This window comes from Chlorocebus sabaeus, chromosome 10 (genome assembly GCF_047675955.1).
Source record: "Chlorocebus sabaeus isolate Y175 chromosome 10, mChlSab1.0.hap1, whole genome shotgun sequence".
Lineage (NCBI taxonomy): Eukaryota > Metazoa > Chordata > Mammalia > Primates > Cercopithecidae > Chlorocebus > Chlorocebus sabaeus.
In genome coordinates, this window is record NC_132913.1 from 58,807,542 (window position 1) to 58,835,471 (window position 27,930).

Consider the following 27,930-nt stretch of genomic DNA (forward strand, 5'->3'; position numbering starts at 1 on the left):
TTCCCGGCCAGCAGCCCAGAAAGTCCCTCCCCGCAGGCGGAGACAGCCCCAAGAAGTCGACGCCCCGGTCCCGCCGCCCGGCCACTACCCAGAGGCTGCCGCCGCCTCTCCAAGTTACTGTGGCCCCCGCGGTGCGGAGTATGGGGCGCTGATGGCCATGGAGGGCTACTGGCGCTTCCTGGCGCTGCTGGGGTCAGCACTGCTCGTCGGCTTCCTGTCGGTGATCTTCACCCTCGTCTGGGTCCTCCACTACCGAGAGGGGCTTGGCTGGGACGGGAGCGCACTCGAGTTTAACTGGCACCCGGTGCTCGTGGTCACCGGCTTCGTCTTCATCCAGGGCATCGGTACTGGCACCTCCTGGGGGGTGCGGGGAGGAAAGCGGGGAAGGCGACTGGGGGCAGAGGGTCCTCCGTGAAGCGCCTCCCAGCTGAGGAAATATTGGAGTATCGCGGGGCCCAGAAAAGTGCGGTGAGGAGCGCGCGGGAAGCCAAGTTGGCGGGGTGGGAAGGCGGCGCGGGAGGGAGGCTGGCCGGCTCTGGGGGCGAGACGCAGCTGTGGTTCGGGAGGATAGCAGCGAGCGCGGGGCCGGGGGTGCGCGGTGGAGACGCGCTGCTGGGGGCGGCGGAGCGTGGCCGGCCCCACTTGGTTAACTCTTTGCGGCGAGTGGCTGGGACGCATGGGAGGCGCCTCCAAGACCCAGAAACTTGAGCCCGGGAGCGATACCGGAGCGCCGCGCAGTCGGGCCGCTGCAGCCCACTCGCCCCGGAAAGTCACCCCTGTGGACCGAGCCTGCGCAGTCGGGGGCGCGGAAACACTTTCGCCCCAGCCTGTTGCTGAACTTGCTTCCAGCCTGCAGACTAGGAGGGCAAGGCCCCGGGGAAAGATTGCCGGAGCGAGAATTTGCCCCTATTTGTAACATCCTCGGCCCTGGGTGAAGGGGCTGGCCAAGGGGGGCGAGTGAAGCATCCGCCCTAGGTTCCTCTCCTCCTAGAGCATTAAGCTCAGTCGAGTCCGGGAAGCTGCCAGGACTCCAAAGAATGTTTCGCCGCCCTGCCCAGTCATTGGACAGTCTTGAGCCCGACTTGTTTATGTGGCAGCAGAGGGCGAAAGTTCCCCCGCCGGGCTTCCTATTGGGCACTGGCCCAGCACTCCGGGTGGGAGATGCCTGGAGAGGGCCCGCGGCTGCCTTGCACCGAGGGATGCCTGTGCGTCGGCTGCCTGCGGCGCGAGCTGCGACCGTGTTTGGCCCGCGGCGAGCCAGCCCCGGCCGGGCCTGCATTCTCTGGGCTGAGGCTGGCGTGGGGGTGGGGCTCGGCAGTCGCTGGCAGTGTTTGTTGTCATTGTGTAGTGCCTCTCACAATGTCCTGACAGCTTCCTTCGGTTTGCCGTGTAGCTGGAGGAACCTCTAGCTTGTGGCGCGAACAGTTTATTTGTAACCACTTCCCAAAAGGCATGGCCTTGAGAAAGTAGTTAGAGAAAGGCAGCAAGGGGTGGACTGGGGTTATGTCGCAGAAAATAATCGAGAGTAGTAGCAAGGGTTTGGAAAGATATGCCCACTGGCTGAAATCTCTAGCTTTGCCTCCGGGCAGGCTGCCTTTTCTTCACCAAATATTTAACTCCCCACAAACGAGTGTGCAAAATAGTGCTGACCTCATTCCTAAAGAAAAGTGATTTTGGTTTTTGTTTTTGTTGGTTGTTTTAAACTTGTACTGCAGCTTTCGCAAGTGTGGCCAGCATTCTCCCACTCTGGAATGTAGTGGAAGGTGTTACTAACCCTCAGCATTCAAAGGGTTCCCTGGTGTGAGATCGGCATCAGGGTGTGAGCACCACTGGGCACCTAAGGCATTTCGTTGCGTAACTCTCAGTTATTTTGCCACTACGCTTATAAAAGAAAAACATACTCAAGTTCCAAAGTAACTGTCAGAAGCACTCTTTCCTTCATGGTTGGAACCCTTAAGTTTGGCCCAGAGCTGTCTACACCTTGTTTGCTCAAAGAGTAGAACCAGTCTCCTCTTCTACCCAACTCTTCAGAGCAGCTTCTAATACCAAAAAACTTTCTGGAGGTCTTGGAATATCTTCTCATAATTGAGGTTAAGGGAACAAGTGTTATTACTCGTTGCCTGACTTGCCATAGAGGAGAAGACGTCAGAATGGCTAACAGTAATTGCATGCTGTATGTCCACTAAGTGCATTATGTCACATGTATGTAAGAGTAAACTGAGACAGAGAAGAGTTATGTAACTTACCCATGAAAGTTGTTTTGAGTCTTTTCAGTGACCTTATCGTCAAAGTTTGATTCTCTGCTTTTATGGCAATATGCTTATTTTCTGCCAAATCTTTTTAGACAGCAAAAACCTTCATGTAAAATATGTTTTGAAACTCTTCATTCATGTTAGAGTCCAATATACAGTTTCCCTAAAAGGTTTTTTAATTTCTCTAAACTTTGTACTTCTCTTAATCTGTTCATATTTACTCTTGGACAAAAATGTGTAAATTTTGGCAATTTTCATCTGCTGCTCTTATGAAAATCTTGTTTCTTTTTTTCTTTCTTTCTTTCTTTTTTTTTTTTTTCTTTTGAGACGGAGTCTTGCTCTGTCGCCCAGGCTGGAGTGCAGTGGTGCGATCTTGGCTCACTGCTACCTCCACCTCCCAGGTTCAAGCAATTCTCCTGCCCCAGTCTCCCGAGTAGCTGGGATTACAGGTGTGTACCACCACGCCCAGCTAATTTTTATATTTTTAGTAGAGACAGGGTTTCACCATGTTGGCCAGGCTGATCTTGAACTGTCCTCAAGTGATCCACCTGCCTTGGCCCCCCAAACTGCTGAGATTACAGACGTGAGCCACCGCACCCAGCCGATCTTGTTTTCTTTGGGTTCAATTACTGTATTTGTATCAGTGGTCCAGAGTTTGTCCCATCATTACTCATCCTGTTTCCTGTTTGGATCCTGGATGTGCAAATCACTTTAATCATATAATGCATTTAATTGACATGAGCATAAATGTTTTCATAAATATAGGCACAAGCATACTTCTCCCCAGTTCTTCCATATCTTGGCCCACCCACCCACATTCCTCACCCTAAGTATTAGGAAGGCTCCAGTGGAAGGAGGGGGAGTAATAAATAAACTTTATAGGCTGTGAGGGACCCACACGTTACAGACTTGCCATGTTATAGCAGACTTTTTTTACTGTGTGTGATTGCTGCAAGGAGGAAAATTTTAGTCTATGAGATTTCAGATCTCTAACAAAGAACACGATGTAATGGAGTTCTTCTCTTCTGTAATACACAAATATTTGGAGATGAGGAAAGGAAGGCTAAAGTACAGTTATTACTCTGAGTATAAAATGTTTTAGAAATGCAATATACAAATAGTAAATAATATTTGAAATTAAGAACAGGTATGAGTCCTTTGAAACACCTTTAAGAAGTAAGCTCTGGGCTGGTGCAGTCCAGCTTGTGAGACTGAGGCAGGAGAATCGCTTGAACTCGGGAGGCGGAGGTTGCAATGAGCGGAGATCTCACCATTGCACTCCAGCCTGGGCAACAAGAGTGAAACTCCCATCTCAAAAAAAAAAAAAAAAAAGCTCTGGCCGGGCATGGTGGCTCACGCCTGTAATCCCAGCACTTTGGGAGGCCGAGGTGAGTGGATCACCTGAGGTCAGGAGTTCAAGACCAGCCTGGCCAACATAGTGAAACCCTGTCTCTACTAAAAATACAAAAATTAGCTGGGTGTGGTGGCACGTGCCTGTAATCCCAGCTACTCGGGAGTCTGAGGCAGGAGAATTGCTTGAACCTGGGAGGCGGAGGTTGCAGTGAGCCAAGATTGTGCCACTGCACTCTAGCCTGGGCAATAGAGTAAGACTCTGTCTCAAAAAAAAAAAAAAAAAAAAAAAAAAAAAAAAAAGAAAAAGCTCCAAAGAAGCAAAGTTAACATAGAAGTTGCAAAACAAATATCCCTCTCCTCCTTTATTCCCCTTTCCCTTTCTCGCTAACCCGCTCTATCCGTGTCCCATTTTCTCCTCCGTGTCCCTCTCTCGCTCTCCCTTCCTTTCCCCTTCTCTCTCCCCACCTCCCACACTCCAAGTATATTTTGGAAAATGTATATATTCTATATTAAAGTATAGCAGATCATGGGAAATCTAAAACTAAAATAAAATTTTAAACTAGTGGGAAATCTAGCTAACAGACTCTGACATGAATGAGGAAGAGTTTAGAAGAGGCTTTGTGCTTCTCTGAAAGAAATGTTTCCCATGAAATAAGTATACTACTAGGAAATCAGAGAAATGAACCTTGAAAAGGAGGCCACAGAAAAGACTGAAACAAATAAACGCTCTCAAAGTGGCTGTTGACCTTTTAAAGGTTCAGCAAGGTGGAATGTGTTCTTTAGTGAAAGGTAGAAAATTCAGGTATCTAAGTTTAGTGAAAAGAAGCCTTGGCAATTCTATACTCCTTCCTTTCCTGTGTAGAACTCCTTTTATTGTATAAACTGAAGGGAGAGAAATTAAATAGTTTAATGATCTCAAGTTGATTTTGTGAGAGAATATAACTACCTTTAAGTAACATTTAAAAGACTAACAGAAATTAAGAGCAGTTCTTAAAAAGCAGTTGGGATATCCTGTTAATTTATCTAAAAGTGACCAAATTCCATGATTACTTAAATAGACTTGAAAATCTCTTGGGGTAAAATCCAGTAAATAAGAAAATGGAGAAAGTGCCCCAAATACCTACTTTAAAATAAGCTTCAGGGACACCATTGATAATAAAACCTGTCAATCTTAGCGATACAAGGGTTTTTACAAAGCATAAAGAGATGATTTAAAGAAATTTTGTGACAAAAACCACAAAAAATATCCCCAACATATTTTTTGTTGTAAACAAATACACATAGATTTTAAAATAATGCAACCAATAAAAATGTTTTAGATACGACTGTGGTGCTCAGTTCTATATCCCCAGCACCTAGAATAACACTGGGAACTGGCACATGGTAGATGAGTAAGTGGTTGTTGAATGAATGATTATTTCTGTACCATCATTGAATTGTTAGTAACAAAATGCAATTTACAGCCACTTATTTGTGACTATAATAATAGTGTCTAAAGTAAATACACGCTTGTCTTTCCCTAGCAATTCTCCTGTTCAGCCAGTTTAAAAGCACTGGCTTATCAACCTCCAGGAAGAATGGACATCTGTTGCACTGCAAATGCATCTTTATTCTAAGGCCTCTAGCTGATGAGAATGTTGCTGCTTAAGTACAGTCTGTGCCTCCTTTTCCCTTCATCCCAGTTTTCTCTCCTTTTTCCGCATCAAGTTTCCCCCCCAACTGGCTTATTTCCAACATAGTATAATTTCTATCATCTTTGAAAACAAAACAAAATCACTCTTGACCCTGTATGTCCCTCAGCTACTGCCTCAATTCTCTGCTTGCCTTACCACAGAACTTTTTGAAATTTTTGTCCATACCTGCAGTTTCTAGTTCCTTTCTTCCTATTCTTTCTTGAGCCCTCTCCAATTAGGTTTTCACCTCCTGCTCCACCAAAATTGTGCTTAACATGGTAGCTAATGATCTCCACGTTGCTAATTCCATTGGTCAATTCTTAGTCCTCATAGTGTTTGAGTGGAAGGCAGCATTGGACATAATTGACCCCTCACTCCTTGGGACACTGTCTTTTTTTCTTTTTTCTTTTTCTTTTTTTTTTTTTTTTTTTTTGAGATGGAGTTTCACTCTTGTTGCCCAGGCTAGAGTACAATGGTGCGATTTGGGCTCACTGCAAACTCCACCTCCCGGGTTCAAGTGATTCTCCTGCCTCAGCCTCCTGAGTAGCTGGGATTACAGGCATGCGCCACCATGCCCAGCTAATTTTGTATTTTTAGTAGAGACAGGGTTTCTCCATGTTGGTTAGGCTGGTCTTGAACTCCCGACTTAAGGTGATCCACCCGCCTCAGCCTCCCAAAGTGCCAGGATTACAAGTGTGAGCCACCACACCCAGCCAGGACACTTTCTTTACTTGGCTTCTCTTCACCTGGTAAGTTGGGTGGTTTCCAGGACACCTGATTCTCGTGACTCTTCTCTCTTTCCTGGCTGCCTCATCCTCAGTCTCCTTTGCTGGTTCTTCCTCATCTTCCTGATGACTTCAGGTTAGAGTATCCCACGGCTCAGTCTTCTGACCACTTCTTTTTTTTCTACACTCACTTCTTTAGTGGTCAATCTTATCCAGTCTCTTCTTGGCTTTAAGTACTATCTACACACTGAACCCTCTTAAATTTGTGTATTCAGCCCAGACTGTTCCCTGAACTCCAGATCCAAATATCTATTTGCCTACTCAAACTCTCTACTTGAATATCAAATAGACATATCCGAATCTCAGCTCTTGATCTTCCTCATGCCTGCAAAACCAATTCCTCCCAACACAGGCTCCACCATCTCAGTAAATGGCAACTTTATCCTTCTAGCCGTTAGGACAAAATTATGCAGTCATCTATGATTCTTCTCTTCTATACTCCTCAGCCATTTCACTAGAAAATCTTAGAGACTCCAAATTCAAAATACAGTATTTTCCAAATTCTGACCACTGACTATTAATTTATTGTCTGTCTTCTCCTACTAGAATATAAGCTCCCAGAAGGAAGGGATTTTGTCTGTTTTCTTCAATGCTGTATCCATAGCATTACCTAACACATAATAAGCATTCAATAAATATTTACTAAATTGATGGAAGTTTGGCCAGTTCTTTAAACCAGAGGGTCACACCTACAAGGATCAGTGTACAAAGTAAATAGGTGAAGTCGATTTAGTATACAGCACCCACCAGGGTGTCTTTCTGGATTCAACTAGATATTCAGACACGAGAGACTACTGCCAGGGGCGGTGGCTCACGCTTATAATCCCAGCAGTTTGGGAGGCCAAGGCGGGCAGATCACCTGAGGTCGGGAGTTTGAGACCAGCCTGACCAACATGGAGAAACCCCATCTCTACTAAAAATATAAAATTAGCCGGGCACGGTGGCTCATACCTGTAATTGCAGCTACCCAGGAGGCTGAGGCAGGAGAATCACTTGAACCCAGGAGACGGAGGTTGCAGTGAGCTGAGATCACGCCATTGCACTCCAGCCTGGGTAACAAGAGCGAAACTCCGTCTAAAAAAAAAAAAAAAAAAAAAAAAAAAAAAAAAAAAAAAAAAGACATGAGAGACTATTAAGACCATACTGGACACCAGTCTACTCAGAAGGATGTAGGACAGAAGCCAGAGCTTGCTGGCAGGGCAGTGGCAGGGCAGTGGCAGTGGGCATCCTTGCAGCAGCAGTCAACATAGCCCTCAGTAAGCTATCCTTTCCTCAGGTGACAGCTCAGGCACTGGGAGATGAGATCTGCACTGGTGAGATCAGAGCTTAAAGTCCCCATGCCACATAGGAACCATTGTCTTTTGTAGTACTCTGTATGCCTAGTTCCATGATCCCTGCAAGAGATATGTAGTGGGTTGAATAGTGGCCCCCAAAAAGATATGTCCAAATCCTAATCCCAGGTATCTGTGAATGTGACCTTATTTGGAAATAGGATCTTTGCAGATGTTAACTATGGATCTCAAGATGAGATCACCCTGGATTTAGAGTGGGCCCTAAATCCTATGATTGGCGTCTTATAAGAGAAAGGAGAAGGAGATTTGAGACAAAGACACACAGAGAGGAAGGCCATGTGAAGACAGGCAGAGATTGGAGTGATGTGACCACAAGCCCAGGAAAATGGAGAATTGTCGGCGCCCCTAGAGGCCAAAGAGGGTATGGCACGGCTTCTTCCTCAGGACCATCCTGCTATTAGAACACCTTGATTTTTAATTTCTGGCCTCCAGAACTGTGAAAGAATAAATGTGTTGCTTTAAGTTACTAAATTTCTGGTAATTTGTTATGGTGGCTCTAGAAGATTAATATAGGATATAACAGTTATCACTGCACTCTGGGAAGCCCAAAGTATTGGTATCCTCATCAGGTATTTACAGATTTTTCATTGTTTCAGTCCAGACACAGTTTACCAATTGGGTCAGTTTTTATTATTACCAGTGTTGCCTAATAACTGGTGACAAGCCACTTTATCTGTTTACGAGGACAGTTAATTAAAGATCAGATCGTCATGCAGCAGAGCACAGGTGTGAGAGGTGGGAACTGTAGGGAACTACAGAGTGCCCACTCCTGGCAAAACAGGAAGCTTCCACTTAGCCCTAGTGGGTCATGGCTACATGAGGATGCCAGTCCAAGGTTGCCAGGGCTTCTAATTGTCCCAAGAGAATCCGGATTTTTAAAAAATTGGTTCAAACGAAAAGTAAACCAGCCACGAAAACAAAACCTCCAAAACATTGGGCTGATCAAACAAAACAACATCTTTGGACCAAATTCCAGTCCATAGCTTCCAGTTTACAGGTGACTCCTGCTAGGGTTTTCTGACTTGACTTTGCAAGGTTTTACATTTTTCCCTTAAAAGGTAGAACATTGTTCCTTTTTAAGAAAGATAGAGGGCCAGGCACGGTGGCTCATGCCTGTAATCCCAGGACTTTGGGAAGCCAAGTACGGAGACAAGTCTGGGCAACATGGTGAAACCCCATCTCTACAAAAAAAATACAAAAATTAGCCAGGCGTGATGGTGTGTATTGGTAAATCCCAGCTACTTGGGAGGCTGAGGCTGGAAGATCACTTGAGCCTGGGAGGTTGAGGCTGCAGTGAGCTGTGACCATGCCACTGCACTCCAGCCTGGGAAACAGAGTGAGACCCTGTCTCAAAAAAAATAAAAAAAGAAAAAGAAAAAAAGAACAAAAGAAGGTTAGACTAGAAATCTTTGTTATAACTTTTTTCTTTATATAGAAACTTCCTTAAAAGGTCAAAACAAGCTTTGAAATGTCTATACAGACTTCGGCTGTACTTTTCTAAGTTTTTGTTGTTGTTGTTGTTCAATTTCTTAATATATTATCCTATCCATTTAATTAACATATTTATTAAGTACTTACTGTGTGCCAGACACTGTAAAACAAGTAAGATACAACTCAGTCTGCAAGCTGTTCCCATTTGATTTGGTTGGACACGAATTATGGTTTCTTTCTTTTTGCTTGTTTGTTTTCATACAGGGTCTTGCTCTGTCAGCCAGGCTGGAGTGTAGTGGCGAAATCATGACTCACTGCAGCCTTGACCTCCCAGGCTCAAGTGACTCTTCCACCCCTCCCAAAGTGCTGGGATTACAGTTGTGAACCTCCACACCGTCCCAGCTCAAATTATGATGGGGATTTTTGTTGTTTTGTTTAGAGATGTAGTTTATACTGATCCTTAAATATTTAGAGCTGGCTGGGACCTTAAGTTCTACCCTTCATTTTAGAGACCAAAAGTCTGGCCAGGGTCAGACAACCAGCTAGTATCAGAGCCAGTACTCTTTCTAATCCATCATAATATTGATATGAGGCACAAGAAAATATAGCTGATCTTTCTGAAAACACACAATTTCTGAATATTTTTAAATGTGTATTCAATTAATTGAATTTTTTTCTTTTTATACATATATTTGGTAGGATGTAGCTGCCTTTGCGAGGATTTTAATCACTCAGAGATGTTTCTAGGCCTAAAAATATCTTCCAAATCATCCGAATCACTTCCTTCATTTTGACTTTTCAGAGATTTTCAGTTTCATGACTTTCATGCTGTGAGACAGTTTGAATGCACAGCCATGTTTCAAAGCTCTGATTTTCTTTGACAGCCACTGCAGGAATCTTTTCAAGAAGTTTATTTAAAGCAGATTCTCTGCTTTTTCATTTAAACTTAAGATCCTTTGGATAGAATCTGGTAAGCTCTTGCGTGCAGAGGGAAATGAGTTATGGAGACTGATAATCCTGTTCTGAGCATTCTGCTAAGGAGACAGAAATAATACTTTATTCAAAGAGGGAAGGGAAGTGTAATGGGCACACCATGTTTAAGTAGAATTTGTAAGTGTTGTAAAATTCCAGTGTACTTCAAACTCAATAACTTACTCTTATTTTATTTTTGAATTCACTTCAAGTTGTTAAGTGGGTCCAAGTGCAGAATGCTTTTTACTTATTTGAAAGGGCCATTTGGTCTTCTATTAGCTAATACTTGGATCAGCAGTACAATTTTTCTGAGTTTTTTTATTTGTGCATTTTATGGGCCTGGCATGGTAGCCGGCAAAACCCTGTCTCTACAAAAATATACAAAAATTAGCCGGGCATGGTGGTGTGCCCCTGTAATCCCAGCTACTGGGGAGGCTGAGGCAGGAGAATATCTTGAGCCCAGGAAGCAGAGGTTGCAGTGAGCCAAGATCACGCCACTGCACTCCAGCTTGGGCAACATAGTGAGACTCTTGTCTCAAAAAAAAAAAAAAAGACTAAAAAATAAATATGTGAGGTGATGGATATGTTAATTAGCTTGATTTAACCATTTCATGGTGTGTGTGTGTGTGTGTGTGTGTATATGGAAATGTGTGTACGTGTGTGTATATATATATGGAAACATCATGTTGTATAGCACAAATATATACAATTTTTATTTGTCAACTCTCTTAATTAAAAATAAATTTTAAAAAAAGTAAAAGAGGATTTGCTCATTTGCTGGGCATACTGAATGAACTACGGTGCTTTATTAGGAATTATTCCTGTGCTTTATTTAGAATTATTTGGGCCGGGCATGGTGGCTCACGCCTGTAATCCCAGCACTTTGGCAGGTGGGATCTGAGGTGGCAGATCACTTGAGGTCAGGAGTTTGAGACGAGCCTGGCCAACATGGTGATACTCCATCTCTACTAAAAATACAAAAATTAGCCTGGTGTGGTAGTGCTTGCCTGTAATCCCAGCTACCCTGGAGGCTGAGGCATGAGAATTGCTTGAACCTGGAAATCAGAGGTTGCAGTGAGCCGAGATCCCGCCACTGCACTCCAGCCTGGGTGACAAAGAGAGAGACTCTGTCTCAGAAAACAAAAACAAAAACATACTTACTGAATTCCTACTGTATGCCAAGCTCTATGCTAAATACTGGGATGTGACAGTGCACAAGATAGGCATGTTCCCACCCTCATGAGTCACAAGATTTTAACACAGAAGAACTAGAGTCAAAATGTTTTCCATGTTTGAGGACATTTCTCTCCCTCTAAGCATTCTTCCCCTACCACACACACTTTGACAGATTCTAAATTTGCATTGCCTGCTATAAGACAAACTCATATATATAAATAGTTTTGTAATGGTATATAGATGGAAATCTGGTGTCAAACCACAGACATTTTTAAATATCTAAAATGTATACATTTTAGAGAGTATATATTTTCACATATTCCTGAGTTTTGGTTATGCAACAAGGAGCTGAGACATTTTCTTTTCTTTTCTTTCTTTTTTTATTTTATTTTTTTTTTGACAGAGACTCCAGCTCTGTTGCCCAGACTGGAGTGTAGTGGGTCACTGCAACCTCCATCTCCCAGGTTCAAGCAATTCTCCCACCTCAGCCTCCCTAGTGGCTGGGACTACAGGCGTACGCCACCATGCCTGGCTAATTTTTGTATTTTTTGGTAGAGACAGGGTTCCACCACTTTTGTCAGGCTGGTCTTGAAATTCTGACCTTAAGTGATCCGCCCGTCTTGGCCTCCCAAAGTTCTGGGATTACAGGTGTGAGCCACTGCACCCAGCTGACATTTTCTAATAATTAAACCCAAATTCAAATTACTGTATTTTTCTCTTCATTGTCTTAAGCTAATTATACATAGGTATTAATTTCTTCCTCCCTCCCTTTCTTTTTAAGTTTATCATGTTAGCATGGTCCACCATCAATATCTTTTCTTTTAAAGGATTTAAAGTATATTTCTCATATATATATGTTTGTATTTCCCCTCCTTTTCTGGGAGAAATGGAATGCCAACTAGAGCTTCTAACAGCAAACCCTTGTTTTGGTCACAAGTAGCTGTTTTATACCATTTCCCCTTCTTGTGGGCTTAGGGGACCTTTTTCTTCCTTCTCACTGAACCTCAGGAATGGTGTCTAGGTAAGTGCCAAGCCAAAGAAGCAAGAAATATTTAAATTCCACTCTCCAGGCAGTTTTTATAACTGTCGAGAATAGGTTCTTGTTTAGGAAATATGGCTTGATTTGTTAAGATTGCCCTTTTTTCCCAAAGTCCACCATATTTCAGTTGCTTATACATTTTAAAAAGAATGTAAACAGCTTATGCAAGTGCAACATTTTGCATTTATCCTTCATTTATCCAGAGAGCATTTTGAAGCATATTGAACTTTGCAGCAGAGCCTCTATGTAGCCAGGATAGATGCTGTGAAAACTCCATGTGCTAGAGGTCACATGCCTCACTTGTGGGAGAGCTCCTCAAATCTCCGCAAGATGCCTATTGAGTAGGTAAGACTAATTGGCTAGTGGGTTTGCAGGCTTATGAAAATATTGGTTTAACTTTAAAACTGGAATGAGCTGTTTCAACCATAAGAAAAAACATAATAGATCCTAAGTACCCACGACCCAGACTTAACAGATGTTAAGCTTTTCAGCAACATAAAATTTTATAAGCTGTTAGCTGGGTATGGTGACATACACCTGTAGTCCCAGTTACTCTGGAGGCTGAGGTGGGAGGATGACTTGAGCCCGGGAGGCAGAAGTTGCAGTGAGCCAAGATCGCACTACTACACTCCAGCCTGGGCGACAGAGTGAGACCCTGTCTAAAAATAAATGAATGAATAAATAAAAATAAGACATTTTATAAGCTAAAACTTAGAGCTGGTGGGAATCAAGGATGAGACAAAGTGATGGAGGAGAGAGGTTGTAAGTAGGTGCCCTAACCCAAGCCAGAAACGAAGAGAGATAGAAAAACTCTTAAAGAGACCCAGGGAGACTCTCACACCATAATTGTCCGGGCTCATTTGGATCAGAGGTGAGCACCTCTCCTGCTTCAGAAACCCCTAAGGGCTTCCCCTTAGAGTAACAGGATAATAATTGGTGTTTGATGACCCCAAATGATCAATAAAAGATTGAATGTATTCTATTCATTCTACTGCTGGACAGGGAAAGCCAGTGTGCAGCCAATTTGCGTAAATGTAAAAGGTTTTTAAAAATCAAGTTTTCACACTCAAAGGGGGTGATGTTCAGTTTTACAGCAAATTTGACACATTTCTCTGTGATGCTTCATAGTATTAGAAAGAGTAAGAAGTCTTTACTGGGAACACAGTTGTCTTTGAAGTTTTGGCTTTATTTATTTATTTGTTTATTTTTGAGACAGAGTCTTGCTCTGTTGCCCAGGCTGGAGTGCAGTGGCTCGATCTCAGCTCACTACAACCTCCACCTCCTGGGCTCAAGCAATCCTCCTGCCTCAGCCTGCTGAGTAGCTGGGGCTATAGGCACACACCACCAGGTTTGGCTTATTTTTGTATTTTTTTGTAGAGATGGGGTTTCACCATGTTGCCCAAGCTGGTCTTGAACTCCTGGGCTCAAGCAGTCTATCCACTTTGACCTCCCAAAGTGCTGGGATTACAACCGTGAGCCACTGTGCCTGGCCCCAACATTTTTAAAAAGTAAACTTTTTTTACTGAAGAACAACGTACACTCACAAAAGTACCTAAATCAGAAGGGATGTGTTTTTATAACATGAACACTTCTGGGTACCCAGACCAAGAAGCAATATTCTAGGCACATCAGAACCACCCCCCCCAGCAACCCTTGTAACTCCTTTGAGTCATGATATCATGATAGTTCCTCTTTTTTTTTTTTTTTTTTTTTTTGAGACAGAGTCTTGCTGTGTCCCCCAGGCAGGGTGGAATACAATGGTGCGATCTCAGCTCACCTCAACTTCTGCCTCCCTATTCAAGCAATTCTCATGCCTTGGCCTCCCAAGTGGCTGGGATTACAGGCACATGCTACCATGCCCAGCTAATTTTTTGTTTCTTTGAGACAGACCCTGTTTCTGTCACCCAGGCTGGAGTGCAGTGGCATGATCTCTGCTCACTGCAACCTCCGCCTCCCTGGTTCAAGCGATACTCCTGCCTCAGCCTCCCAAGTAGCTGAGATTACAGACGTGTACCACCATGCCCAGCTGATTTTTGTATTTTTAGTGGAGACGGGGTTTCACCACATTGGCCAGGCTGGTCTCAAATTCCTGACTTCAAGTGACCCACCCACATTGGCCTCCCAAAGTGCTAGGATTACAGGCATGAGCCACTGCACCCAGCCTGTATTTTTAGCAGAGACAGAGTTTCACTGTGTTGGCCAGGCTGGTCTTGAACTCCTGACCTCAAATGATCTGCCTGCCTCAGCCTCCTAAAGTGCTGGGATTACAAGTGTGAGCTACTGCGCCCAGCCTACTCTTGACTTGTAATATCAGAGATTAGTTTTTATTTTGGGAAATTTTGATATAATATGATCCAGATTGGGGAGAAAATGCTACTGTGGTTCATTGTTCATAATTTGCTTTTCGAGTGTTGAAACCCTGAGTATTTTTTTTCCTGTATGTAGATATTCAAATTCACTCATCTAAGACTCCTTACCCAGGGTGGTGTTTGTATAATATGATGGTGATGATGATAACAAAAAAACAGCAATATTAATTTTAAACCATGAATTGAGGAGGGACAAACTACTTACCCTCTCTGCCTCGGCTTCCTCTGTACAGTAGTAATAATTCTATCTTCACAGAGTTGAGGTGAGAATTATAATGAAACCGGGAAACACTTAGATGGTACCTACTACCTAGCAAGGACTGAATTTTGTGTGTGTGTGTGTGTGTGTGTGTGTAATAAATGAGCCCAACCCAGGCAAAGGGGAGATGTGTTATTAGGTCTTCATATATCGCACATTTTTATTTTACTATTGTCTGATCACACACAGATTGCAGAAGGCTCCACTTTGTAGATAAAAGTTCACTAGGTCATTGGGTAAGGAGGCATTTGCTTTCCCAGAAAACTAGAGAATTCTGTACGGTGTGCTTAGAGGAGAAAAAGCATGAGGAGGGGAAACCACAGTGTTTGCATTGACATCAGTTTAGTTTCTAGATTTGATGAGTCTGTAGAAAGTGCTTTGCGCTTGTTTATTTAAACAAAACTTATGGGTCACACATACACACAAGTAACCTAGTGAAATCTGAATAAGGGATGCAGGAGGAGGGAGAGAAAAAAACAAAAAATAAGTAAATAAAAAAAAACCTAAATAAGGTCAGAGGATTACATCAATGTCAATTTCCTGGTTGTGCTGTGGTACCATGGTTATATAAGATGTTAGAGAAAACTGGGTGAAGAGTATATGAGATTTCTCCGTACTGTTTCTTACAACTGCTTGTGAATCTACGATAATCTCAAAATAGTTTAAAAAATAAGTTCTAGTGTTCTATATAGCACTGTAGGATGACGAAGCAATAATATACTATATGCTTTCAAGTACCTAGAAGAGAGGATATTGAATGTTTTCAACAAAAAGGAATGCGTTTGAGGTGATAAATATGCTAATTACCTTGATCTGATCACTATACATTGTATGTTTTGAAACATTACTATGTACCCCATAAACATGTACAATTATTATATGTCAAGTTACAATTTTAGGCCGGGCGCAGTGGCTCACACCTATAATCCCAGCACTTTGGGAGGCCAAGGTGGGCGGGTCACCTGAGGTCAGGAGTTCCATATCAGCGTGGTCAACATGGCAAAACCCCGTCTCTACTAAAATTAGCTGAGCGTGTAATCCCAGCTACTCGGGAGGCTGAGGCAGGAGAATCTCTTGAACCCGGGAGATGGAGGTTGCAGTGAGCCGAGATTGCACCATTGCACTCCATCCTGGGCAACCAAGAGCAAAACTCCATCTCAAAAAGAAAAATACAGAGATTTTAAAAATACTTATGGAGGAGCTACATGCTTTGAGTCCAGGGCTGCCTTAGGCTCTGGGGATACAGTAGAGAAACAGCAAGACACATTAATGCCCTCAGAGAAGATGAAGTAAGGGTGAGAGGGGCCTTGAGCTTGCTTTAAAAGTGTACTTTTTAAGGTATTGCATTAAATCATTTGAAAAGATTCCTTGAATATAGAAATGATTATCCAAAAAGTCTCCACATTCTCAAGGAAGAATAACCAATCAACATTTACAGGATACCCATATACACACTACATTTAGTAAGCAGCAATCCTTCAGGGTTGGGATTAAGTAAAAGAAGTATTGTTCTAATGGTGAGGACTGTTAAGTGTTAGAATGGAACCAAAGAATAGGAAAAATGACATCTTGTGCCGAAAGCTTTAAAGGGGCTGAATTCACATCTGTGTTTATAGGTTTAGATGTGTTTCTGCCTGAAAAAGGAATAGATAATCCCTTATATTTTTATAATCCTATGAAGTTCCTGGGTTTTTGTTTATTTGTTTGTTTGTTTTTTGAGACAGAGTCTCATTCTGTTGCCCAGGCTGGAGTGCAGTGGCACGGTCTTGGCTCGCTGCAACCTCCGCCTTCCGGGTTCAAACGATTCTCCTGCCTCAGCCACCCAAGTAGCTGGGACTACAGGTGCCCACCACCATGCCCGGCTAATTTCTGTATTTTTAGTACAGACCGGGTTTCGCTATGTTGGCCAGGCTGGTCTCGAACTCCTGACCTCAGGCGATCCACCCGCCTTGGCCTCCCAAAGTGCTGAAATTACAGGCGTGAGCCACTGCGCCTGGCCTGAAGTTTTATATATTAAAATTATAAAAGCCTTTGGTGAAGTGAGGCTCCTTTTTATTTTCTGGAATTAAGAAATGTTCATGAGGCCAGGCACTGTAACTCATGCCTATAATCCCAGCACTTTGGGATGCTGAGGCAGGTGGTTGAATTGAGCCCAGGAGTTCAAGACCAGCCTGGGCAGCATGATGGAATCCCATCTCTACTAAAAATAGAAAAAATAGCTGGGTGTGGTGGTGTGTGCCTGCAGTCCCCACTACTCAGGAGACTGAGGTGGGAGGATCACCTGGGCCCAGGAGGTCAAGGCTGCAGTGAGCTGTGATCGCACCACTACATTCCAGCCTGGGTGACAGAGAAAGAAAAGAAAAGAAATATACGTGATACCCTGCTGATATAGTGGAATCTATCTTCTGAGGAAGTATTCTATAAACTTTTTCAATCTGCCACACATTTCCAGATATCTAAATTTTCCCTGACACAGACTGGAGGGATGGATAGGGGCAGGATTTTATCTTCAGAACAAAAATTAACTGCATGTTGGTTGAGGTGGCCATATAATTTATTGCTTAAACCAGGATGCTTAAGAAAGCACTTTGTAAAAAAAAATTTTTTTTTTTTTTTTGAGATGGAGTCTTGCTCTGTCACCCAGGCTGGAGGTGCAGTGGCATGATCTCAGCTCACTGCAACCTCTGCCTCCTGGGTTCAAGTGATTCTCCTGCCTCAGCCTCCCAAGTAGCTGAGATTACAGGTATGCACCACCGCACCTGGCTAATTTTTTGTATTTTTAGTAGAGACAGGGTTTCATCATGTTGGTCAGGCTGGTCTTGAACTCCTGACCTCAAATGATCTGCCAACCTCGGCCTCCCAAAGTGTTGGGATTACAGGCGTGAGCCACTGCACCCGGCCATAAAAAACTTAATTGGAGTTTGTTCTACATGCAGAATGATGAATCTTCTATGACACCTGTGAAACCAGCACCTAGACTGAGAAACAGAATGTTAGTAGAGTCTTCAAAACCCCTTGGGTGTTCCATTGTAGTTGCTATACGCTTAAGGCAACTACTATTCTGACTTTTCCAATGCAGAGATGAGGTTTGCTGGTTTCTATACTTCATATAAATTGAATTACACTGTATACTTGTTAATGTCTGACTTCTTGAGATTGACATTATAGGTTGATCCATATTACTGGGTATAGTTCTAGTTGTAGATCATTTCTTTCCATAGTATAAATTTATTTATTCATTCTATTGATGATGGGTATTTGGGGGAGTTTCCAGGTTTTGGTTACTATAAATAGTACTGCTAATAATATTCTAGTATCTTTTGATGAACATATATACATATTTATTTTTGGCATATACCTGAGAGTGAAATTGCTGGACAATAAGGTATGCATAACTTTACCTTAAGTAGATATTGCCAGTTTTCCAAAGTTTGTTCTCATTAAAGCTCTCATCGGCAGAATATTAGAGTTCTGACGGCTGTACATTCATTTTGATATTCAGTGTTTTCCAGGTTTAGCCATTCAGATATGTGGTAGAGGTATTCTCATTTGGTTTAAATTTGTATTTCTCTATTGCATGGTTTAAATTTGCATATTTTTCTGTCCCTTTCTTTTTCTTATCAAACTAAGACTTTTTTTTTTTTTTTTTTTTTTGTCTCGCTCTGTTGCCCAGGCTGGAGTGCAGTGGTGCAATCTCGGCTCACTGCAACCTCTGCCACCCGAGTTCAAGTGATTCTCATGCCTCAGCCTCCAGAATAGCTGGGATTACAGGTGCATGCCACCCCATGCCTGGCTAATTTTTGTATTTTTAGTAGAGACAGGGTTTCACCATGTTAGCCAGACTGGTCTTGAACTCCTGACCTCAAGTGATACCCCTGCCTCAGCCTCTCAAAGTGCTGGGATTACAGGCATGAGCCACTCGGCCCAGCCAAACTAAGACATTTTTAAGAAGAAAGGAGACAACAGGCATAAATCAGATTGTTAATCTTAGGAATTTGGTTTTGGATGTGGTAAGTTTGAGATGTCTGGGAAGCAAACACCGTATGGAAATACCAAGAAGACACTGGAGTATGCAGGGCTGGAGCTTAGAAGACAGGTCTGGGCTGGAGATATAAATTTTGGAGTCCCTGCCATGGAGACAGCATCTCAGTGAAAGAGTGAATGAGATCACCCACAGAGGGAGTCCAGAGGGAGAAAAAGCCCTAGGACCGAGCCTGAGAGGCACCAAGGTTCATTCACAAGTTGCGAGCGAAGAAAATGCCAGCAAAGGAGCCCCTCCACCGTCCCCTAGAAGGAGCTACTGAGAGGCAGGGGTAACATGAGGAAGAGGGGAGAAGCAGAAGCCAAGAGAAAAAGGTTTCAAAAAGGGAGTGTCCAGTGTATCAAACTGTTCATTTTGTGATGATTAAAAAACAAAAGAAAACACATTCTGTGTCCTTTCATCTCTCCCTAGCCATCATCGTCTACAGACTGCCATGGACCTGGAAATGCAGCAAGTTCCTGATGAAATGCATCCATGCAGGGTTGAATGCAGTTGCTGCCATTCTTGTAATTATCGCTCTGGTGGCCGTGTTTGAGAACCACAATGTTAACAATATACCCAATATGTACAGTCTGCACAGCTGGGTTGGACTGATAGCTGTCATATGGTATTTCTTACAGGTCAGTATTTCAGTGTATTTACAAGCAAGTTATAAAAACAATTCAGAGACTGTAAATTTTTTTTTTTTTTTTTTTGAGACAGAGTCTCACTTAGCCGCCCAGACTAGAGTGCAATGCCGCGATCTTGGCTCATTGCAATCAGTGTCTCCAGGGTTCAAGTGATTCTCCTGTTTCAGCCTCCCAAGTAGCTGGGATTACAGGTACCCACCATCATGCCTGGCTAATTTTTGTATTTTAGTAGAGATGGGGTTTCACCATGTTGGCCAGGCTAGTCTTGAACTCCTGACCTCAGTTGATCCGCAAGCCTCGGCCTCCCAAAGTGCTAGGATTACAGGTGTGAGCCACCACGCCTGGTGACTGCAAATGTTTTCTAAACATTCTTTACATTTGTTTCTATTATAACTGTTTTCCCCTAAGGAGGCACCAAAATTGCAGAATTCGCAGAATAAAATAATAAGAAATCAAGATTTCCTATGCTGGATATAAACTTTTAATCTGGATTCTCTAAAAACCAACTTATACTCTGCTCTATATCTTAATATGTAAAATCAAGAAATATCAGGCTGGGCACACTGACTCATGCCTATAATTCGAGCATTTTCGAAGGTCGAGGTGGGAAGATCATTTGAGCTCAGAAGTTCAAGACCAGACTTGGCAACATAGGGAGACTCTGTCTCCACAAATAAAAGAAAGAAAGAAAGAGAGAGAGAGAGAGAGAGAGAGAGAGAGCTCGATCTAACAATTAGCAATAAAGAGAATACCTATTTAAAAATCTGGGTCTTGGCTGGGCATAGTGCACTGCTCACTCCTGTGATCCCAGCACTTTGAAAAGCTGAGACCAGTGGATCGCTTGAGCCCAGGAGTTTGAGATCAGCTTGGGCAACATGGCGGAACCCCATCTCTAAAACAAAAACACAAAAATTAGCTGGGCAGGGTGGTGCACGCCCATTGTCCTGGCTGCTTGGGGTGATGAGGTGCACAGATCCCTTGAGACCAGGAGGCAGAGGTTACAGTAAGCTGAGATTATGCCACCCTTGCCTGGGCAACAGAGCCAGACCCTGATCTCAAAAAAATAAATAAATAAAAATCTCTGGAGTTAATTAAAATGGTTCCCAGAGGAATATAGGCTTAAATGCTTTTATTACATTTTTTGGAAAGAAAACTTAAAATATATAAGCTATTCACTTAGTTAACTATAAGGGAACATCAAAATACACCAGGAAAAGAGAGAAAACAGAAAGAATCTTAGGAATGAAAATAGGAGAGCAGGAATGAGAAATGTATGTTTCTGTGGGTAAGCCACAGAAAAGATATGATGATTTATGGAGATATATTTGTGCTAAATCCCTGAGCCCCATTTTCTTTCCCTTTCTTTTCATTTTTCTTTCTTAGACAGGGTCTATCTCTGTCACCCAGGCTGGAGTGCAGTGGCACAATCTCAGCTCACTGCAACCTCCATCTCCAAGTCTCAAGCAATCCTCCTGCCTCAGCCTCCAGAGTAGCTGGGACCACAGACATGCACCACCACACCCAGCTAATTTTTTGTAGAGATGGGGTTTTGCCATGTTACCCGGGCTAGTCTTGAACTCCTGGACTCAAGTGATTTTCCCACCTTGGTCTCCCAAAGTGCTGGGATTACAGGCCTGAGTCACCGCACTCGGACCCCATTTTCATATAGAAAGCACAACATGGACATCAGGAAGCTTGCTCTTTGATACTAATAGAATCACTGAAGTTCACTGAAGATTTAGGAATATTCTGAACCACCAAGAGAGAACCCTCTGAACCATTTCTAATATATTCAGGCATTTTGGGTATTAACTAAATAATAAAATATGCAAACCAACCTATCAAATGCATTTGTTATTACTTTTTTTAATGTAAATTACAGAATTTATTGTATTAGGATATACTTCAGAAAACGAAAGTTAATCTTGGCTATTCTTGGCCCTTTGATCTACGTAAATTTTAGAATCAATGCATCAAATTCCACCAAAAAATCTATTAGGATTTTACTTAATCTATAGATGAATTTGAGAACTGACATCTGTATAATACAAGCCATCCAACTAATTATCATGAGCCTGTTTTTTTTAGCCTTTTCCAAAATATTGCAAAGCTTTATATTTTCTTTGTAGAGTTGTTGTCTCCAACTTATTGCTAGCTCCTTGCTATTAAAAATGGTATCATTAAAAATTAATTCACTTGTTGCCTCTTTACAAAAAGTGCAACTGATCTCAAGTATAAATTTATACCTAGCAAACTTGATAAACTTATGTTAGTAATTAATCTCAAGATTCTTTTGGATTGTTTTATAATCTTATGTGATTAAGTTTTGTTTCTTTTTCTATCATCATATTTCTTTTTCTTGCCTAATTCAGTAGCTGAGACTTTCAGAAAAATGCTGAATAGGAATAGGTGATAAGGGATATAAGACAAATCCCTTCTGCATCCGAGTCATGTCTTGGAAGAGAGCTAATCTGAAATGCCTATAGAGCATAAGCAGACTATGTGTGAGCAAGAAATATACTTTTATATGTTAAGCTCTTGAAAATGGAGCCTGTTAGTTCCTATACCACGTTCTGTCCTAATATAATCAGATTAAAATAATTATCTTCTATTCCTAGTTTGTTAAAACATCTCATTTCATACATGACTGTTGAATCCTACCAATGTTTTTCACCATCTGTTCTGATGATTATATGATTTTTCCTCTGCAGTCTGTTAAAGTGACAAATCATACAAATTGTTTTGTTATTAGTTTCCATTTGTTACTATTTTGTATTACACATGAGCTGATTCTCAGTGTGAATTAGTGCGTTGGACTCCTCCCCCTGCCCCCCTTCTTCTAGTATCTCCCCATTAGCCCTTGGATCTCAATCAAGAAAGTTGACTGAACAGTGATGTTACTGCTTTCTCCCCACTCTCCTCTCTTTTCATAGTTGTTTTGCTAGGATGGTAGATCCTCAATAGGCATCTGAAAAAAAAAAGTTCCTTTAAACTCAGTAATTCAGTAGCCACTAAGTCATCTTTATCTTGTTGAAGAGAGGATACTTGATGGGCAAAGGTGTGGGGTGACAAAACCATGAAAACATAACAGACTTCAGTTTATATAGGAACCTTGCTGTCTTCTCTGCAAAGATATATCCCACTAGCGATTTAATTATCAAGGAAATGAAGAAAACTTTTCTGCAGAATTCATTTCTTTCTCATAAAACAAAGGTCAACTTCTTTCCACATAGCTTTTTAGGTTGAACTCACTAAATTCTGTGTCCTCATGTACTTGGTTTTAGTGATTTAAAAAATCTGTTCCTTCCCTTCCTATTTAGCAACCTTAGGAGATTAGTAAAAACAAACCAATAAGTACCAGAAAGTTCACTATAGTCGGATTAAGGATAGCAAAAACCAAACAGAAACATCCATACAGAGAACTGTATAAATAAATTGTTATACCTTAGGATATTAGCCATTAAAAGGAATAAATTAGATAAATGTATAGATATGAAAAAGATTTCCAAGACATTCTGTTAAGGGAAAAAAGCAAGATGCGGAACAATATGTATAGGGATAGTAAATTTTCTGGAAGGATCCATGAGAAGGTGATAAAAGGGGTTACATTGGGTAGTGGAACTGGAGTGAGGAAACCTCACTTTCTACCCTTTGGCTCTATATGAAAGGTTTTCTCATATTACACATGTTGCTTTTTAAATAATAATTTAAAATTAGTTTAAAACTTAAAATTAAATGATAACCTTTACACTTTTTGGTATTTAGCTTCTTTCAGGTTTTTTAATCTTTCTGCTTCCATGGGCTCCGCTTTCTCTCCGAGCATTTCTCATGCCCATACATGTTTATTCTGGACTTGTCATCTTTGGAACAGTGATTGCAACAGCACTTATGGGAGTGACAGAGAAACTAATTTTTTCCCTGTAAGTTGCATAGTCTTCTTAATTGTAATACTTAAGCCATAAAATGTTAAAGACTTGTTCACTGGGAAAATGTAATATAAATATAACAAAATTTTTTAGATATTAAAATTAAAAAAATATTTTAAAGAATCTGTTATATCATATAGGTAATATGATATTACTAAAAGTTTAGAAGGACCAAAAAGTCTGACAAATTGTACTACTCTTACAAAACAACTATTGAAGTTATACATTCCCTTTCAATCTTGTTGATATTCATGTTTTTATATTAATTGTAATTATAGTGTACATACATTTTTGTTTTATCCTTTTTTAAAATTTTAAGTGATACTGGTGGAGGGTGTCCAGGTTTTTGGCGTTTTGAACAAAGAAGTGGACAAAACACATAAACAAAGCAAGTTAAGAATGAAGCAACAAAAGCAGAGAGTTACTGAAAATGAAAATACACTCCACAGGGTGTGAGTGGCCTGAGCAGCCACTCAAGGGCCCTGATACAGAATCTTCTTGGGTCCAAATAGTCCCTAGAGGTTTCCCATTGGCCACTTGGTGTTCACCCCATGTAAATGAAGTGGTGGCCCGCAGTCAGTTTCACTGGTTGCAGAAAGCAACCAGTTAGAGGCTGAAGTTGAGTTACAAAGTTACATTCCTATGCAAATGTCTGATTGGTTGTAGAAAGCAACCAATCAGAGATACTTTCAATTTTCCATCTGCCATGCAGAAAAGCGGGGTTTGCAAAGGGAGTAGCATCCGGTCGTTTTGCTGCTTAGATGTGGAAAGTTGGGGTTTTCCTTTTGGTTTAGTTCTAGGAAGTCTGTGTGAATTGACTCGAGGTTGCCGCCTCCAGACCCTACCTGCCTCAAAACAAGTGTTACAGATGCTATATTATTTTCGTATTTATTTTTAAATCAATTTCATTATATATTCCTGAGTGAATTGTAGTATAATTTATATTTCTCCTTAATAGCAAGCTTTGAGACTTTACATTGAAACTGTACTAGTGTGCATTTGAGCAGATAAATTCAAGACTGTTTTGCATGTTGCTGTATCATCCTGTTAGTAATTGGATACATCTTTTATTTCATAGGAGAGATCCTGCATACAGTACCTTCCCACCAGAAGGTGTTTTCGTAAATACGCTTGGCCTTCTGATCCTGGTGTTCGGGGCCCTCATTTTTTGGATAGTCACCAGACCACAATGGAAACGTCCTAAGGAGCCAAATTCTATCATTCTTCAGCCAGATGGAGGCACTGAACAGGGAGCAAGAGGTTCCATGCCAGCCTACTCTGGCAACAACATGGACAAATCAGATTCAGAGTTAAACAATGAAGTAGCAGCAAGGAAAAGAAACTTAGCCCTTGATGAGGCTGGGCAGAGATCTACCATGTAAAATGCTGTAGAGATAGAGCCATATAACTTCACGTTTCAAAACTAGCTCTACAGTTTAGCTTCTGCTATTAGCCATATGATTATTGGGCTATGTAGTATCAATATTTACTTTAATCACAAAGGATGATTTCTTGAAATAATTTGTATTGATTGAGGCCTGTGAACTGACTTGAACTGGAAAGGATGTGATTAATATAAATAATAGCAGATACAAATTGTGGTTACGTTACCTTTATCTTGTTGAGGACCACAGCATTAGCACGGTGCCTTGTGCAGAATAGATGCTCAATGTGTGTCTACTAGTGGTTAATTGGATAAACTGGCAGCATCCCTGGCCTGTTGTCATGCAGTCATTTCCTGTTAATTCTGGGAGCCAATGATTTCACAACTCAAGGAAAGCAGTCCTAAAGGTTTAAAATCAGATCATGAATATCTGGGACAGGGTTTAGATCATGACGCTACACAGATATCATGATGAGAGTATATAAAAAAAATTTAGGAAAGCACCTGGTTCCTTTCTCCCCATGCCTGCCTTCTGCTCCCTCCCCAGCTGGTTTGGGCTCAAATTGTTCCTGGAGACAAGGGTTTATGTTAGGGTATTGACAGATTAGAGCAGGTGGTTGAAGAGATCTTCTCTGGTCAGACTTGGAAGAATTTCCAAAACTGAGCTTAGCCCCAAGACTTCCCTAGGGTTGGTGTACTTTATGATCCAGATGCTAAACCTCTTAGAATGAAAATATGCTTCAACACTTAAGTAGCATACACTGCCCTACAAACCTCAAAGAGCACTTTTTCCCAAGTTCTTATTTTTATTTTTGAAAGTACTCACACGGCACTTACTATGCTCCAAACACTCCTCTAAGCACTTTACAAATATTAACTCATTCAGTCCCTAGACAGACAGGATGAAGTAGGTATTGTTACCGTTCCCATTTTACAGGTGAGAGATTTGAAGGCTGGGGAGGCTAGTAACTCACCCCAAGGTCACACGGCTCATACATGGTGGGACTGAGACTCAAATGCAGGCAGTCTGACACCTCAGTCTGGATTCTAACCATTTCACTATGCTATTTTTGTCTTGTACTTCTTTGACCTACCCCTGAATAAACCTCAATTGCTGGAGTAGGGTGGAGTTAAGGGGATGCTTTTTACCTTTTGCTGTCTGCTGAGGCAGATTCCCCAGATAACCAAGGAAAAGGGGCCACCCATACCTGGAAATAGGTCATAGGGCCCCTGCCACTGCCAACAAGCCATGGCCTACCTTGATTCTTGTTTGATCTTAAAATTGTGTCTTGGTAACACAAAGATTTGGACAAGCACATCTGTGGCTTTCAAGTTAATTAATTGCAATTTTTTTTTTCTTCAGGATTTTAGCTGCTGAACAACTTTCAGTTTGGAGCTAAAAGAGGCCTATCTCATGGTCTGCCCTTCCCTGGGGCAATAGCTAGGGTCTTTCCTGATTTTTATGGAATTTTAGGGGATATTTTGAGCTTTGGGTCCTCAGTAGTGAATTGAGACTTGGAGGTGACTTTTCATTCATGGAGTATCATCTCTGTCTGGGCTCTGGGCTGACAAATTAAAACCTAGAGTAGTGCTTATGCTGAAATGATACTTTTCATTTTTTGGTTGATTTTTTTGCCTTCCCTTCAATTTTAAACTGAAGCATTTTAATGTGGGTAGAAACTCTACACCAAATACACTAAACATATTGGTGCTTAGTGGATTTCTTTTTAGGTAACTGGTATTTACTTCCAAAGACTGAATACACGCCACACTCCATCATATCCCTTAAACTTCATGAAAAACCATTCAAGATCCCCTTGCTGCAACACTGTTCTCTTCTTCTCTACTAAATTCTATTTCCAAAATTGGTAATAGAGCCAGAAGGATCCCCAGTACCCAGCCATCTGCTTGGCACAAAGTGGTAGCGCAATTAAATTCAGTATGGGTAGAGCATGATACAGTCTTGGTGCCATAGAAGGAGTAGTTGCATAGTCACACATCATTTGATAAGTTGGATGTTCCATTACATAGAGGTACCAAAATTCCAGGGTTTTTGGAGGAAGGGATTAGATAGTGACTAAGCTGCCAGAATTGAGGCAGCCATTCCTTTTTATATAGGCTGAGAAACAGGTTATCAGTGAAAAGTTAATTATGGCTTTGGCACTAGAATAGCTCTGTTGCAAAGTATTTAAGCACCCCTCATCTCAGCCCTTTATTTTATCTTTCATGTGGGCTAATGTGAGGATAATCTTACAGATATAGGAATTTCTTTTCTTTCTATCTTTATGAAAACAATGCATATAAAATATATCTAGAAAACCTTTCTGTTTGAGACTCTTCTTTAATGGGCTTTTGATTCTAATGATAATTGTGCCTTTATCTTTCAAAAGCTGATATTTCCTACCTAAGCATCTCCCCAGAAAAATATCTCATTAAAAATCCCACAAATAATAGGGGAGAAGAAAGCCTTAAGTATCAATTCCAAAACAGTGATTGAAATTTCTCAAAATAATTATGACTTCTATCATCTCCAGATAGAGTCTGGCTTGGTTTACCCCATAATCTAATTTCAGAAAGGAAAGCTTTATTTTAACACTCATCTGAATCAACATTAAAGCCTTTTCTCTCAAAGCGCTTATTAAGAAACTCAAATGAATATACTTTTTGAGTTAATGTCATCAAAAGTGTATGGCTTCCTGTGCTGCTTGTGTCAAATGGAACCTGCCCTCTAAAGCACTTTCTTTCCTTTACTTGCATGGTTTCATGTAAGCTGTGCTGTTTAGAAACAACATCTCAGACTTTACAAATAAATGACAAAGAAAGCAGTTGCACTTTTTAAGGGATACTCACAAGCGGTTTCTGTGTTCTAAAGGACAAAATACAGAGTGTGTGTCATTTTTAATTAGATTCTTTCCCCTGCTGAATTGGAAATTCCAGTGCAGCACTGATTGACCACAGTTGCCAATCTAAAAGCACAAAGAAGTAAAGCTTTATGCTATTTTTATTCAATATGATAGAAAATTTATCTTGGTATGTCCTTTTTTAGATAACTCCAGCAGAAAACTGTAACTGCTATGTCTTCAGGAAAATGTAGAAGAAAGAAAATTATTATTCTTTAATTCCTACGAGGTACTTGAAAACCTTAAGTAGAAAAGATTTCTATCTTTTTATCTTAGTGCATTTATGGAAAAATATTAACTGTCCTGAATATTTTATAATTTTGTAGGAAAAATATGCATCTATTTTTTCTTGACTTCTTTTTATATAGTAATAAAAGTTATTTTGGAA

The 27,930-nt window shown here is 41.4% G+C and overlaps 1 protein-coding gene across 2 annotated transcripts; it reads left to right on the forward strand.

The window, feature by feature from the left end:
• Positions 1-27,930, forward strand: CYBRD1 (cytochrome b reductase 1). 2 transcript variants are annotated; one of them, XM_007965335.3, is made up of 4 exons: positions 1-344; positions 19,115-19,323; positions 23,098-23,252; positions 24,337-27,930. In XM_007965335.3, the coding sequence occupies exons 1-4, from the start codon at positions 152-154 to the stop codon at positions 24,638-24,640; spliced, it is 861 nt and encodes a 286-aa protein (XP_007963526.3). In that variant the 5' UTR covers positions 1-151; the 3' UTR covers positions 24,641-27,930. The 2 variants fall into 2 exon arrangements, with proteins under 2 accessions (XP_007963526.3, XP_007963527.2); XM_007965336.3 differs by lacking the exon at positions 19,115-19,323 and having other exon boundaries at positions 45-344.